This window comes from Notothenia rossii (assembly GCF_949606895.1).
Source record: "Notothenia rossii genome assembly, chromosome: 5".
In the NCBI taxonomy this organism is placed as follows: Eukaryota; Metazoa; Chordata; class Actinopteri; order Perciformes; family Nototheniidae; genus Notothenia; species Notothenia rossii.
Window position 1 is genome coordinate 76,022,245 of NC_136903.1, and position 15,193 is coordinate 76,037,437.

Sequence of the window (15,193 nt, forward strand, 5' to 3'; positions counted from 1 at the left end):
ATCAATACTGCGTGTCAATCATTAATGAAGTGGCACAGTCAGGGTCTATTTTTCATCATATATGCACTTTGGCATATTGTTACTGGAGATTAAACCACATCTTTAGCACAATTAGTTTTGAAGTTAGTCAGAAAAAAAGCTATTCTCTTTACAAACGCTAGACGTCAGTAGATTATTTTCCAGAGGAGTTTTTTTATCCGGTTTTCCGGGAAATAAAGTGAAACTCTTTGGTGAAGCTGACTTCATGACTTGACTGTCCTGCTTTACTTTTATCATCGCTTCATCACTGCAGGCTGTCAGGTAACACATAACGCATCGTGTTTGTGATGAAGTGCTCAGAGCGATATTACACATCGAATGATCTAATGTGGACTTTGGTCGGGCTGTTTAACCTGAAAACTGGCCACAAACTCAGATTTTAGTCTTAACACAGAACTGGACGCGAGTTGGCTGCTGTGAAAAACAAAATGAAAGCCCAGCACTTCAACATCTAGGGAGTGTGGACAAATTAACAGCAACACCGTGCAAAACGCTGCAGTCCTAACATGTTTGTGGAGCAACATTACATGTCTGGTTGAAACTGTGCCAGAAAAAGTGTTGTTGTGAAATCGGAATTAACATTGTGTGTTAATGTCTTCAGATACCTCCAGAGGTGAAAGAATGACTAAGATCTTGTACTTGAGTAAAAGTAGAAGTACCAGAGTGAAGGAATACTCTGTTACAAGTAAAAGTCCTGCAATCGAAATGTTACTCAAGTAAAAAAGTATTAGCATCAAAATGTACTCATTATTCAGATTGGCCCTTTTCAGAATGATATAATATGAGATTATAATAAGTGATGCATTAAGTCTTTATCAAAGCATGTAAAGGAGCAGGTAGTTTTAAATATTTCGTATACTGCAGGGTATATTGTGAATTTATTCCATGTGTAACTATAAATCTTATTTAAGTGGTAATTAAAGTTAAAATCATAAATCCTAACCTGCAAAGTAACTAAAGGTATTAGGGTCATTCCAGAATTGGAGGACATTTCATGTCCCCCATATAAAAAATCTAATAATCCATGCCCAAAATGCTAAAACATGCACTTGTTGTGTTAAACATACTTGTCTTGAGACAAAATGTGTATAAAATTGTAGAAAAAGTGGTTTCAAAATATTATTTTAATGATCAAATAGCTCTCGAACATCCCCTAAAATGGCATTTTTCTCTTGTCCCTGCTTCTTGGTGACCAACTTGCATGTCAAATATAACTTTTAAAATAGGGATTTTATTTACTTTTTTTGGTATTATTCTATTGATATATGTCTCTTGTAATGGTAAAATCTATTTGTTAAATCATAAACATATTTTAAATAACAGTAATTTTGCACAGAAGGTGTGTCCCTCAACATGCGTTCAACCCTGTTACCCAAACCTTTTTAGATTGGCACAGGAAGTGAAAAAACTGTAAATCAGATGACATAGTGGAAGTGACATCAGCAAGCCATGTGCTAGTGCCATGGGTAGACCAAAACTAAGTCCTCTCTTTTATTTTTCATATTTTTACAATGTTTTCAGTCGTAAAAGAGTGTGGCACTCTGACCCACTCAACCCTGTTACTGATATTACCAGAATAAAGCATATTAATTTCAAAGTTATCTTTCTTGCATTAGATATCCAAGTTTGTCATTGCCTTGGAAAGTAGCATTACATGCTACATCTAGCAATAATTCCTGAGGTTAAAGGCTCAAATTAGCATTGATTTTCAACCCTGTTACTTTCAACCCTGTTACTATAATTAGAGTAACAGGGGTAATTCTTCATTGGAAAATATACATTTGATGCCAAGCTGGGCAAATCACTTTTTTTCATGGTTTATTATCTGTTTTTCCTAAATACATAAAAAAACATAAAATAAAAGGTTCATTTTTCAAAAATGTTGGTGTCTAAATTGTCCTCCAATTCTGGAATGACCCATTACATAAATGTAATGGAGTACAATTACAAAGTAGCATACAATGGAAATACTCAAGTAAAGTACAAGTAGGAACTTAAGTACAGTACTTGAGTAAATGTACTTATTACTTTACACCACTGGATAGCCTACCTCCTGATACATTTGTATAAAAAAGACTTGGCTGTATGTACTGCAATTTAGTTATTTATCAAGTTTCTTCACTTTAGGTACACTGGAGCTTTGATGGCAAACATTGACGGTTTATTTGGAGCTTCGGCCGGAGAATTCACAAGACATGTCACGGGCCACGAGTTGACCACACAGTTGAGATGCCACAATCAATTCTAAAGAACTCTACCCCAGACCCATGTATTTAGCTAGTTTAGAGAGAATAATCAACATTGTGCATAACAAGATCATAATCAGCTGACACCAACAGGCAGGAACAGGGAGACATAACACTGAGAACACAGCAGCCAAGATTACAGGTGCCTGTGCTCAGTCAGGACAGTATGTACTGATAAACTGGGTCAAAGCTATGGTCCTTGGAAAATATTTCCCCAACTCCTATTAGTATAATAAATAATTAAATTGCTATTTAAAGGGGACCTATCATGCAAAATGCAATTTTTGATGTCTTTTACACATAAATATGTGTCCCCGGTGCGTCGGGGAACTCACACAGCGTCAGAAAATAAAACCCTTTCTCTTTTCCTCCGTACCCAAATCTTTTAAAAACGGGGGTACAACCATGGATGTATAATAAGAACTGGATACAGTGTGGGAGGCGGGGCCTCGTTCATTCCTATGAGAGTTGCTCATTGGCGCATGGAGACAAAATGGCCCAACTTTTGAGAGATCGAAACGCCACGAAGGTATTCATATAATCATATAATCATATAATCCGTTCTTATTGTGCATCCATGGGTAAAGGTAAAACTCATGTAGTGCTGAACAAGTCACATGAACGTACCGGGCTTCGCGGTCTCGTGGGTTAGATCCGCTTTCATAATAGAGAGGCGAAGTCCCTCCCCCTCCGGTAGACCTCCATGGGACCTTATTTCGGAAAAATTATGTATTGAAGTCAATGGAGAGAGAAAGATTATCTTTCGATCCCCTTTGAATTGTGCCACGAATTACACATGTGATGTTTGTCAATTTAAAAGATAATTTTGCAAGTTAAAAAAATTAAAATGTGTTGTAAAACTTTGAAGTAACACATTTGTTAGTGTGAAACGCTCAATGAACTACATCTCTGGTCTCGCACACGTCACCAACTCCAAGATGGCCGTCACGTTAGAACATTTCACCCCTTTCAGAATAAGGCAAAAATTATTAAAAGAGGTGAACATCACTACAAGTCTGGGCATGTTGAGAGCTGTACATACGAAAAAGGGGAGTTAGTCGGTTCCGTAAGAGCCAGCATGCGGGAAAGGCTTTACTAGGTTTCGGTGAGTAACACGAGTGTAATGTGTAACGTTAATGACATCACTTACGCGACTCTGGGATTTGTAGTCCTTCTAGTTGCGTATTTTTTCATAGTCTGTTCATACTGGGTAGTTTATTTAGTTTAAAAAAAATTATCCAACGATTTACAGACGTCTCTTCCCCAATGGGAAAAAGTCTTTCCAGGCCCAGCGACGGATACGGAAGTGTAGTACCGCCGTTTGGCCACAACTAATATTTTCCTCAGAGTCCAGTGCACTTCCTGGGGGCTTGTGTACAACGAGCGGATACAGTGGGTGTTTCTCAATGTCAAGGAAGGATGCTCCAGAGCCACTATTTCAAGGATGCTACGTCATCGAGTCCCGCCGAAGGATTGTTCCAATGTCCAGGCTCCCTGGAATTCTACCGAGCCCGGCGTCCTTCGTAGCGAGACATTTCGAGGCTGCACATGTGTATCCTCCGCGGTCTCAAAAATCCCCACAATGCTTTGCGCATGGACCAATTTCCAAATCTTTGGCGGAAATCATGCTCCATTTAAAGCGGGGGCCTCGCATATGACGCACACCTGTTAGCCTGTTCCACCCAGGGTGTTTCTCAATGTCGAGGACGCTTCCTTGGTAGGACATGTCATCCGAGTCAGGTCCTTCAGAACCGAGGCAAGAATCCTTCCTGGCCTCGGAAAACGAAGAATGGTCAGCACAGGCTAACAGGTGAGCAGGTGTGCGTCATGTGAGAGGCCCCGCCTTACATTTTCCACCAAATATTTGGGAAATTGGTCCATGTGCAAAGCTTTTTGGGGATTTTAAGACCGCGGAGGATACACATGTGCAGCCTCGAAATTTCCCGCAACGAAGGACGCCAGCCTCGGTAGAATTCCAAGGATACTGGACATTGGAAAAGTCCTTCGGCGGGACTCGATGACGTAGCATCATTGAAATAGTGGCTCTGGAGGAGCCTTCCTCGACATTGAGAAACACCCCCAGATTTGCTGCCGATATGACGTCAAATTGGCGGCGGATCCACAGAAAGTTGCTATCAGAAACAATGCCTGAGGTGTTTTGGACGTAATCTCGTCTTTGTTTACATTAGCAATCCTCGCTAACACTCAGAGCTAACCTGTACTGTAGAGCAAATGTGTTTAAAAAGCAGGAAATAATAAAAGGAACTCACCTTGTGGTAAACCCGCAAGAGAACAAGTTGAGTATTTTGTGATGCTAATTTTTTATGTACTCATGCTTTACCACACTATAATAATACCAGCCTACCAACTTGAGGTGAACCGATGGTTTTCTGCTGCTTTTCTCTTCAGGATGTCAGCTGTGAGGATGACAGAGGGGAGTGTGCAGGTGGAGAGCTGCAAAGCGCCGCTCTTCTACAGACAAAGTGAACCTGCCGCAGGGGAAGTGAGGATGTCAGTTTTACTCCTTCACGGCATCCGTTTCTCTTCAGAAAACTGGCTCAACATCAGCACTCTGGAGACTCTGGCCAGAGCAGGCTGCCGCGCAATCGCCATCGACCTGCCAGGTCAGTCTGATGGCCCCAAAGCAATAAGCCTTAAAGGCCTATCAGGATTCTCCCTCAGTTTTGATTAAAACACTGAAATAAAAATAAACTGAAATGATCACAATTTTCAATAAAAGTTGTATTCTGTAAAAAAAGAAAATGGTGTTAAAAAATCATAATAGGATAATTGAAAACTTAAACTAAAACTAAACCTTATTAACTAGACTAAATGCCAAGGTTCATCTAAAAAGTGTATTTAAGATGTTTTCTAAACCCAGACATAAATATTGTTCCAGTTCCTAAATTGAGCCTGTGAGCTGTGTGTTTTTAAAAATGCACCTGTACCCTTCATCCTCATGTAGTATTTGTGCCTCATGTCTCTGCCTCCACATCTATCAGTTTAAAAACCTTAACACAAAATCTTCTATTACCAAATAAATGTGAAACCTGGCCTTGTTCTTCTCTCACGCCTTCATTAGTCTGCTTCCTCCCTCTCTGTTCGCAGGACTGGGCCGCTCTAAGTCAGCCGAGGCCCCGGCAGCGGTTGGAGAATTGGCCCCTGCAGGGTTCCTGAGAGAGGTGTGTGAGCAGCTGAGCCTCAGCCCGGCGGTGGTGATCAGCCCTTCGCTCAGCGGGATGTATTCCCTGCCTTTCCTCATGCAGCACCAGGCTCTGATCCGAGCCTACGTCCCCGTGGCTCCCATCTGCACCGACAAATTCACAGCAGAGCAGTACCAGAGTGTAAAGGTACAGTGTGTGTGAGGTTATTATTTAGATTCCTTTGAACTTTCCTTCCTTTAAAAAAACGTTTTTCTGTTTCTCCTTTCCTCTTAACTTGAGCAACCGTGAATGTCAACCCCGTTTTCCAGTACAACCTTCTTCCCTTTTACATGCGACCATGAGAGGAGCAGATATCATGTGACTTTCACACTGTCTTTCATCCAGCTCTCAACTATTACAAAATTCAATTTCTTAGATGGCAAACCAAGTGAAGCTGCATTATCCATGAAGGAGACGTATTAGTTACTCAAAAGTAGTTCCCCTGCAATGACGAACATGTCTGAGTAAATGCAAAAAGAGTGAGAGCATCATGGCTACTTAATGCAGTGACATGATATCATGTGAGTGAGATGTTGATATCAAAAGCATTAAAAACGTGTTAATAAACACAATTATTAAAAGCAAGTGGTGAAATGTAAAAAGTAACTTTACAGGATGACTTCAGCAGCGAGAGACATTACTTCAACTTTACTAAAACATCAAGGCATCAGTAATTACAGCACAGTTATACAATTTCTGTACAATGAGTACGTTTACTTTTAGGGTTATCCTGGTTTAAAGTCTGAAATGCAAATTGTTAACAAAATGACTATTTGAAACATTAAAGTTATCGTTTCAACTTTTCTGAAGCTTGACATTTTAAATCTGATGCCAGACGTTATCGGGAGGTAAAAGTTGTTTTTTATCTAATCGATGGAACGTGGATCATTGGAACACATCCCAAAATAAGACAGGACAAAGGCTTACTCAGCGCAGCAAACCCAAAAATAGAGAGATGAAACCCTAAAATGACAAAGCTTGTTTCATAAAGAGTGACTTTTTTCTCCAAGCTGTACAGTACGGCCATTTGACAAACACTTCAGATAAAGTATTCTGGTGGTTTAAACAGTGGTCGAGGTAAAATAGAGGACATCTACAAAATCCTATGAGCAAGGGGCTTACAAAAAACAAACAGGACTATGGACATTTTAGAAGTATTTATCATCCAGGTTTTGTGTCCCATCTTTCCTTCAGGTCCCATCACTGATCGTTTACGGGGACCAGGACGCTCAGCTTGGAGAAGTGTCTCTAAGAAACCTGAGGAACCTAGCCAATCACAGCGTGGTGGTGATGAAAGGGGCGGGTCACCCCTGTTACCTGGACGACCCGGACACTTGGCACAAAGCTCTCACCGACTTCCTGAAGACGCTGTGAACCCCTCGAATTAATCAGAAATGTAGGCCACAGACGTCCTGCACAACCTGATTTAGAGTTTTTAAATAGTGCCAAGAATGAAATATGCTTATTCACTTTTTAGCCCAGAGTTAAAGGTGGGGTAGGTAAGTTTGAGAAACCGGCTCCAGATACACTTTTTGTTATATTCCTCTTAACATCCCGATAGCAATGAATATCTTAAGTGCTTTGACAAAAAATCCATTAAAAAAAATGTCATCTGTGGAAGCCTTAGTAAAAAGCACGATAATCATTATTTTAGCCGGTGTAGGTATATGGTACATATGTGTTTGGCCTACCATATGTGTTCGGGGTCCGTCGTTTACTAATGACGTCACGCATTGGCTGTACGGCAACCCAAGAGGATATTTTACACGGCCAAATTCTCAACTCAGACTCAACGTAAGAGCTTGAGCCTCTTCGGGGGGTGCTAACGTTTAAACATACACTTCATTCTTTAATTTGTCCGAATATTGGCAAGCTTTTATTTTGAAGGAGAGGTAGCGCTGTTGACAGGAAGTTGTTGTTGCTTTGGAAACAACGTGACGGAGATTAACTGAGAAAAGTAATATCTACATATAAAGACGGAGAAAGTTAACAATAACGTGTATGGTTAAGTGTTAACACCCCCCGAAGAGGCACAAGCTCTTACGTTGATATTGGAGTTTTCAATAAATTCAATTTGAAAAAAAAACGGGGAACAAAACGAAGATCACCATCACCAGCCAATCACAATGCGTGACGTCATTGGTAAGCGACGGACCCCGAACACATATGGTACTGACACCGGCCCGGCTAAAATAACTGGATGGCCTGTCAGCCTTCCATTTGTGCACAAACGTATCTCGTGCCCTCATTGGTCATGTGTGCGTTCGTGTGTGTTGGAGGAGGGGCTCTGTATGTGTGGCAGATTTTTTCCGGTAATGTATTTTCAAATTCTAGCGCACTCGAGCTGGTTTCTCAAATTACCTACCCCACCTTTAAATGAGACGATTGATAGGCTACATTTAAAGTAAACTCAAACAGCCGACTCACTTAGTTTAGCAGGGAGACTTGACAGACGCGCAAAAAACCATCCTGGCTCTTTCTAAAAGTAAGAAAAATCAATCTACCAGATTATGAAAAAGATTAATCAAGCATGTTTTAGAGTATAGCTTTTTCACTCTTTGTGCTATGCTAAACAAAGCTTGATTAGATTAAATCATATTTAGCATAGGCTACAGACAAAAGTAGTGATAGTTGTCACAAAGTGTTTCCCTTTTAGATAACTGTATATCATGGTAAAGCTACAAGTGCTATGCACTTATCTTATAAAAAATACACTTTATATTTCCTATGTAACTGGTAAATGAACAATTCTTAACCTGTCTCGACTGAAAAACAAACACCACACGCTGAAATGAAGTGAAAAATATGAACATTATTTAATAACTGATTCTCTGTAATAAACAATTTGAAAATATTTTACAAGGAGTCACAGACACAATATTTTACAAACTTTGCCCTCTTCTTTTTATCTTTTTTTTTTTAGCTTCATCTGTACAAAAGAATGGAGCGACATGGACCGGTGCCCAGAAAAGAAGGAGCTAAATCATCCACACACACCAACATTCACACTCACACACGTACAACAAAATTCAATACATTTTTTACTTCAGATCTCAAACTTATCAACAGTGCTGTATTCCTATATTTTTTTATAACTTCACTTAAAATTTGACTGATTTAACTCTTTTTTTTACTCTAAATGTTGCTGTAATTTTTTTTACACACTTGTCAAACATGGTCACATAGCACCAGACTAGACTACAGAATCACATACACACTGTGTCTTTCCCACAGAGACGCACCAACACAGATGCAGCGAGGGTCGGGAGGGGGGCAAGAGGCTTTATGAAAACCATCCCCTACTTAATTTAGGGTTGAGTCCTAAAGCAGACCCCCTCCCTTTCATCATCCCCAAGCTGGTCCAATTTTATATTTTTATTTTATATTTTGGCAAAAGTAAATTTGTCAAACCACAGAAATCAGTCGCGTGTTCCCTTCAGAAGACGTTTCCCTCGTTGGGATGCACACACAGACATCACTACAGGATTCCTCTCTGACCTTCAGTCCGACGGCTGCTCTGTGGAGACCCACTCCCTGAGCTTGCCTCTGACATTTCACCCGCTCTCAAAAAAACACACCTGGGAAGTGACGTCCTTGGCTTACTTCTGCCTGGTGCTTGACATCTCCCAGCTGGGCATGAATAAGTGTCATCATTACATGTTTGCTCGTAGGTGTGTTGTGCATAATGTCTTGGTGCAGGTGCAAAAAAACTGTAGGCCTACATATTCAGATTATGTGTGAGGACTGTAAGCGTACAAGGGCCAGGAAAAGAGAGGAAGTTGCAGGGGGTACATTTCCACAGGCACGTGTAGCGCTCATTTACAGACAGTGGAAATACAGACAGGATTCAATGGCACAGGACAGAGACAAACAAATGCCAGAAAAGTTCAACTGCATCCGGTTATCAACACTGCCAAATTGAAAATACAATAACTTTTTAACAGTCTCTTGTTTTGTTATTTTTAGATTCGTTTTTGGAGCCGAGCTGCAGTTTCTCTGCCAGCAGGTTTGTCACATAAAATAGTACCAACAACTGTACAGAGTGTGTGGTTAAGTTCAAATTGTGAATCGTCCCACCTGAGCGATACAGTGAGGTTTGGGTGGGTGTGAACATCGAAGGTCAGAGGCTTTTTGAAATGGAAAACTCCCAACTGGCTTTCAAGCATTTAATAAAAAAACAGGCATCAATCAATAACGAATCATCAAAGACGCGATAATACAAAATAAGAGCTCACTATACTTACTGCAGAACACCAAGAAAACCCGGGGAGTGAATATTTTGGAGGATCTTTTTGTGTGAGTGTACATGAGGGAGGGAAACGTATCAGAGCTCTGTACTGTGTAACACTAAGGCATTTTGAGAGGCTTTGTTAGCTATGTTGCATTTGAAGCAGAAACACTGATGAACTACACATTCTTTCAGACACCTCGGCTCCCTCAGATTAACATTTAGGCAGAGTAATGGTTAAAGATGAATTATTTTAGTTTCAGTAAAATTCTTTTTTTTTCTCCCCCCCACCACAACAACATTGGATTTATGTTGCAACACAGGACCAGGAAAAAAATAAACATGTTATGCTACCACAACTGTCACCCCTCACACACACTCCACAACTCATTTATAATGACATTCCCTTTGAGGGTTTGAACGAAAACAAACACATCCACACACGATTCAGGCAGAACGATAGCAGTCAGGTGGCCCTAAGAACGCTCTATGGCCAGTAAAGTCGCTGTATACTGATAGTGTATCATAGCTCTAAACACGGCTTGGTAAAGGAACGGTATAGTAACTCCATATGATGGCAGTCAGGGGGCCGAGAGGGCAAATACATTAAGCTGGAGCCAGTCAGTGTGATGGCTCTGTGTAAAGCTTTTTCTATAGCCAACAGATTCAGTCTCACATCCAAAGCCTCACACATGGCTGCTCTATAAAGGTACTATACAGTAGCTCTACTCGTATACAGCCCATGTGGTCCAAAACCAAAGTGCATCAAGGCGCTATGAAACAGAGCGGCTCCTAAGCATCGGAATGATCAAATGATTTACTGCCACGGATTACAACCAGACTAATACTTTACGTGATCGCCATATTTAGTTGCCTTTTTCTGCACTTTAGTTGGAAATGTTGATAAGCCCCTATATCCCCCAGCAGCGAATGGTTTTGAAGTTGGAACAGCATCAGTCAAAGGTAAAAAGAAAACCCTAAACAGGACTATATGAGACGGTCATGAGGCAGAGATCTGTGTGTCGGTTGACCAGAAGTAAAGCACATGTATAATTGTGATGGAGAGTTAATAGAGGTCACTGGAAAAGCCTCATTAATATTGGCAGAGGTGAGCTTTTGCTTCTGAGAGCACAGGGATTTTTAAAAAACAATTTTTTTAACATCCGACCAAAACCAGAGGTCAGAATGGTCGATTGATCGTAAAGGAGAATAATACACGACGCTGAAGTGAGCAAACACTGATTCATATTTCACAGCTGTCACTAGTGTTATAATAAGCCAGATAGCACTAGCCTCAAATAGTAAATATGAGGAAAAATACTTGAAGAAATGCGATTACCATCATGTAATTACAATAATCCCCAGTGGACGTCTTTTACGAGAAATAATCTGTAATTAGAAGCTGCACAAAATGAATCAGCATTCAGTGTCTCCTCTCATAGTCTTTCCTAAACCTAGATTTGGAAACCATTTCCTCCTCGTGTTTTGGCTATAAAAAAACAAGACCGCATGAAAGTTGATCTAATTTTGGCAAGTAGATATAGTGCATAAAACAATTAATGTCTTTTGAAATAAACACCTTAACGACTTCCTTTTCAAATTAAAACCTAAATACACAGTATGCTTGGAATACTCATCACTTCAGCGGTTTATACTTGACATGTTGTATACTTGACAGTTTTTTTTTTTTTAATGTTATTTTCTTTTATGGTGGCGGCTATAACTGGATGATGGTCCACAGCCTACGAGAGGCAGTTGACAGAGCGACAAAACTCTGAGATGGAGGAGAAGAAGAAGAAGAAGAAATCCCACCTTCTGTCTGACGGACAGAGGCGAAGAGGACCTCTACTCCTCAGTCTGTGTGAGGCGGGGGGGGGGGGGGGGGGTCTGAGAAGAGGACATCGGCCTGTCCTCTTTACCCTCCCTTCTCTCGATAAAGGGGGTGATGTTTTCTGTTTTCTGACGTTGCCTCTGAGGATCCAGGTGGTGCAGCACCACCCGCTCCTCCTGCAGATGAAGGTTAACTGGCTGAGTACACAAACGTCCGGCAGTTGTCACTAAGCAACAAGGACTGAAGCGAGCTGGGTAGCGCGGCACTCAGGGCTTCCAACTTGCTGTGAAGGGAAGTCCCTTTATTACCTATGACTATATAAGGGGGGCGGGGAATAGGGGCATGGAGGTGGGAGGTGGGGTTGGAGGGTTTTGGGTCAGGAAGGCTAAAAGAAGACACGTAGAGGAAAATGGAATTAATGTAGTAGAGAGTGAAAGTGGGGGCTGACGGCCGGATAGAGCAGGAGCAGCTGGATGAGCAGTAAGGTGTAGAGGGAGGGGCGGAAGGAGTGGCCCCGCCCACAGTCTGACGTGTTCTCCTGCAGAGAGAAGACTCAAGCTGTGAGGACAGATCTTTATTCCTTGTGCATTGTTATTTGACTACTTCATTCAGGAAGCACTCATTCAACATATGTTGAACTATTTGTGTTGTTGTGTTTGTGTCTTATAAGCTAACCCTTTATGTTAAACTGCTAGGAGGAAAGTGGACATTTTCTCTCACTTAATTCTTAGTTTATATCCTCTATAAATACATAAAAAAATGTAAACAAACATTTAGACATTTATTTTCTTTCTGGCAAAGAGTTAAATGAGAAGATTGATTCCTCTCGTGTCTGTCCATTAAATATGAAGCTACAACAAGCAGGGGTCCATTCCACTGATAAACACGTGGGGGGGCTACACGGTGACACATACAGGTAATAGGAAGTGATTTTGGACATTGCCTGTACATTGCTCGGGCTAGTGACTCTTGCTGTTAGCCTCCACAGTGGTATCAATCTTCTCGTCTAACTCTACAAGAAACCATCTAAACCTGTTTTCCTAAAGGTCAGATTATTCCCTTAAAGACAAGGAGTTACAGTTGTTAAAAATCTTTAATGTAAACTGTATGCCCGTTCTTAAACTGTTTTGTGTGTAGGGTTAGGGGTTACAGCTGAATTGATTCATCGTGACTTGAAATGGTTTTTCAGTAAACAATATATATCTTCATTTCTAAGGATAATTCCAATAAAAAAAGTTTGATTCTCAAAGTCTAAACTGTGTTTCACTGTTTTTGACCTTTCTGTGTTTAAGTCAAACTTTTCACAGCTTGCTCAGAATCATTAGACAGGATGTGAGATCAAGTCATCGCAAAACGATTTGGCCGAAAGTGGATAAACTATAACACTTAAATAAAAGTGCTCATTGATATTGTGTCAGAACATCTTACAGTGAGGTTATTGTCAAAGCAGGTGCCGGGTCCTTTTCGATAGCGCGCCACTTCTTCACATGGATTTTCGTGCTTCACTGAAAATTGACTCGATTAAGGAAAAGTAAAAACATTCAAATGTGTTTTTTTTTTCCTGCAATGTTTCCTCTTTCACACACACTCAGAGTCCTCAGGCAGACGTGCAGATGCTAAATGTTAAACGACTGGTTATATTTCAAACCATCATGACAAAAATAACCTTGAAAAAAAACCGGGACACATCTGCGTGTCCACAGGTATGGTAATAAGGAGATAGAATGTAGAGTGTCTTATTCTCTAGCAGCTGGTGTACAATGTGAAAAAGGATACACTCCTCCTCCTCCTCCTGGGACAGCTTCTCTATCTCGCAGGAGTTGCAAGGCATCTTCTCTGCGACCACAAACAGCAAGTTGGTGTTGTTTATCTTCTTGGCATGAATCAGCCTGCAGAGAAAGAGAGAGGCAAAGAAAAGGGAGACAACATAACTACCCCCCTCTGTTCGCTTACATCACAGCCTCATTTGCTAATGGATCAGCAAGATTCATGAGACAGTCTTGTAAGGCTCATTTAGCCGATGATATGACCGTTTCATTAGAGCTGATGCGGTTTAATCATCAGCAGAGTTTATTAGCTCCGACAGGAAGATGAATCCGTCTTGCTAACTGAGCATCTGTCACGGTGCGACTCTGATGTGTGTGTGTGTGTGTGTGTGTGTGTGTGTGTGTGTGTGTGTGTGTGTGAGAGCGCATGTATGTGTGTTTACATGTGTGTATTCTGTCATGTGTACAGACCTGGAGCAGTTGCCACAGTCCTGCAGTATGTTGTAGGAGCTGCTGAGATTACTCAGGAAGTATTGCGTCTGTTTCATTACACAACTCCGCACCCGAGTAGAGTCCATTCCTTCTGCATCCACCTCATCTGCAGCGTCACCAGAGCACAGACACATCTCACTTGTCAGTTCACTTGATTTATAAGAGCTGGCTCTAAAAATGGGATTTTAATTAGTGAATTCCTGCATTCTGCCTGGAAAAGGCTGTAAAACCTCTCTCCTTCAACAGTTCTTTACATAGTTTGGATTTAAAGTTTTTGCACAGAGGTTGATAACAAACTAATGTCACTGTGCACTTGAAATACTGACACTTATATCATTGGATGTTAGTCAGTGCACTTTAAAGTCTCATAACTCCATGAGTGGTCAGAAAAAGTTCAACATAATGGAAAATGCAATTATTCCCTTTGTTCCCTCGAGTGAGATGAAAAGATGGATACCATAATTATCCCCTCAAACCCGCAAATTGTTGTCATTATATTTCTGATTGTCAATGAGGTAAAAGGTGTTAATTAGTGAGCTGAGAGGAGCTGAGAGGAGCTGAGAGGTGAGTGTTCTCCCGTCTTTAGCTTCATGCTTAATAAGAATGGGGCCGATATTCTTATCTAACTCTTGACAGGAAATCTAAAACAAAAAAGTCATTTTACTGCTTTAATTTGCCAACATATTTTCTTCTAATAATGACACCATCAGCATTTAGCTTGGTTGCCTATTAACGTCGCTTCATAATGCATTCCTGTCTCCCAGGTCGTACACAGCCTTTCACAACAAAGCCCCCGACAGACATCAAATATGTTATCAACGTCTCCATTGTGTGATTTGTTTGGAAACAGATGGACAGAGAATACCACTTGGAAATGCTAAGAGCTTTCAACTTTTCATACAGACATTTAAAACACCAACATGTGATTAAATGTCTGTTGTTTGTACCCACCTCTGACAAACCAGCTCTGATAAGCCAGTCCATAAATAAACTGTTGGAACAAGGACCTGTGGAGACACGAGACGGGGCTTAGTGAAACAGCAATTTCTTTTTTAGTGAATACAGCACTGTCTACTATCCATTCAATATTTCCTGAAGGTGCGGTATGTGTGTTCTGTGTGATACAGTTGGGTTTTTTCATGAAAGCTAGAGGAGTCTCACCATGCCGCTGCTGATGTCCACCAAGCCACGTTTACAAAATCTGCTATTGTGGGCTGTAAATGCAAAGGAAAAGAGAAACATTTAGCAACAATAAGCAAGTCGAATCCAGTCCCTATTAAAAACAATATCCATCTGTCTCACTATTGCCATTAATTCAGTGTATTTTAAGCATTGAATCAGCTAATTTGTTGTTGATACATCTCATCCTTTATGGTGTGGAAGTGTAT

The 15,193-nt window shown here is 40.8% G+C and overlaps 2 protein-coding genes across 3 annotated transcripts in view; one reads left to right on the plus strand and one right to left on the minus strand.

Annotated features, from left to right (window-relative positions):
* The first annotated feature begins 29 nt into the window (after window positions 1-29).
* On the plus strand, window positions 30-9,434 carry abhd14b (abhydrolase domain containing 14B). 2 transcript variants are annotated; one of them, XM_079682189.1, is made up of 5 exons: window positions 38-300; window positions 4,695-4,909; window positions 5,394-5,635; window positions 6,683-6,884; window positions 8,412-9,434. In XM_079682189.1, the coding sequence occupies exons 2-4, from the start codon at window positions 4,696-4,698 to the stop codon at window positions 6,860-6,862; spliced, it is 636 nt and encodes a 211-aa protein (XP_079538315.1). In that variant the 5' UTR covers window positions 38-300; window position 4,695; the 3' UTR covers window positions 6,863-6,884; window positions 8,412-9,434. The 2 variants fall into 2 exon arrangements, with proteins under 2 accessions (XP_079538314.1, XP_079538315.1); XM_079682188.1 differs by having other exon boundaries at window positions 30-300; window positions 6,683-9,434.
* Window positions 8,281-15,193, minus strand: part of cacna2d2a (calcium channel, voltage-dependent, alpha 2/delta subunit 2a) — a 139,471-nt gene continuing 132,558 nt past the window's right edge. Inside the window, 6 exon segments of the mRNA XM_079682190.1 lie at window positions 8,281-12,085; window positions 12,976-13,052; window positions 13,324-13,436; window positions 13,785-13,911; window positions 14,757-14,812; window positions 14,967-15,019. Of these exon segments, the coding sequence (XP_079538316.1) occupies window positions 11,963-12,085; window positions 12,976-13,052; window positions 13,324-13,436; window positions 13,785-13,911; window positions 14,757-14,812; window positions 14,967-15,019 (549 nt within the window). The 3' untranslated portion in view covers window positions 8,281-11,962.

Coding starts and splice junctions, on each gene's coding strand:
- abhd14b (XM_079682188.1), top strand. CDS start 4,696: ATGTCAGCTGTGAGGATGACAGAGGGGAGTGTGCAGGTGGAGAGCTGC. Junction 4,910..5,393: donor AATCGCCATCGACCTGCCAG/GTCAGTCTGATG, acceptor CTCTGTTCGCAG/GACTGGGCCGCTCTAAGTCA. Junction 5,636..6,682: donor AGCAGTACCAGAGTGTAAAG/GTACAGTGTGTG, acceptor TCTTTCCTTCAG/GTCCCATCACTGATCGTTTA.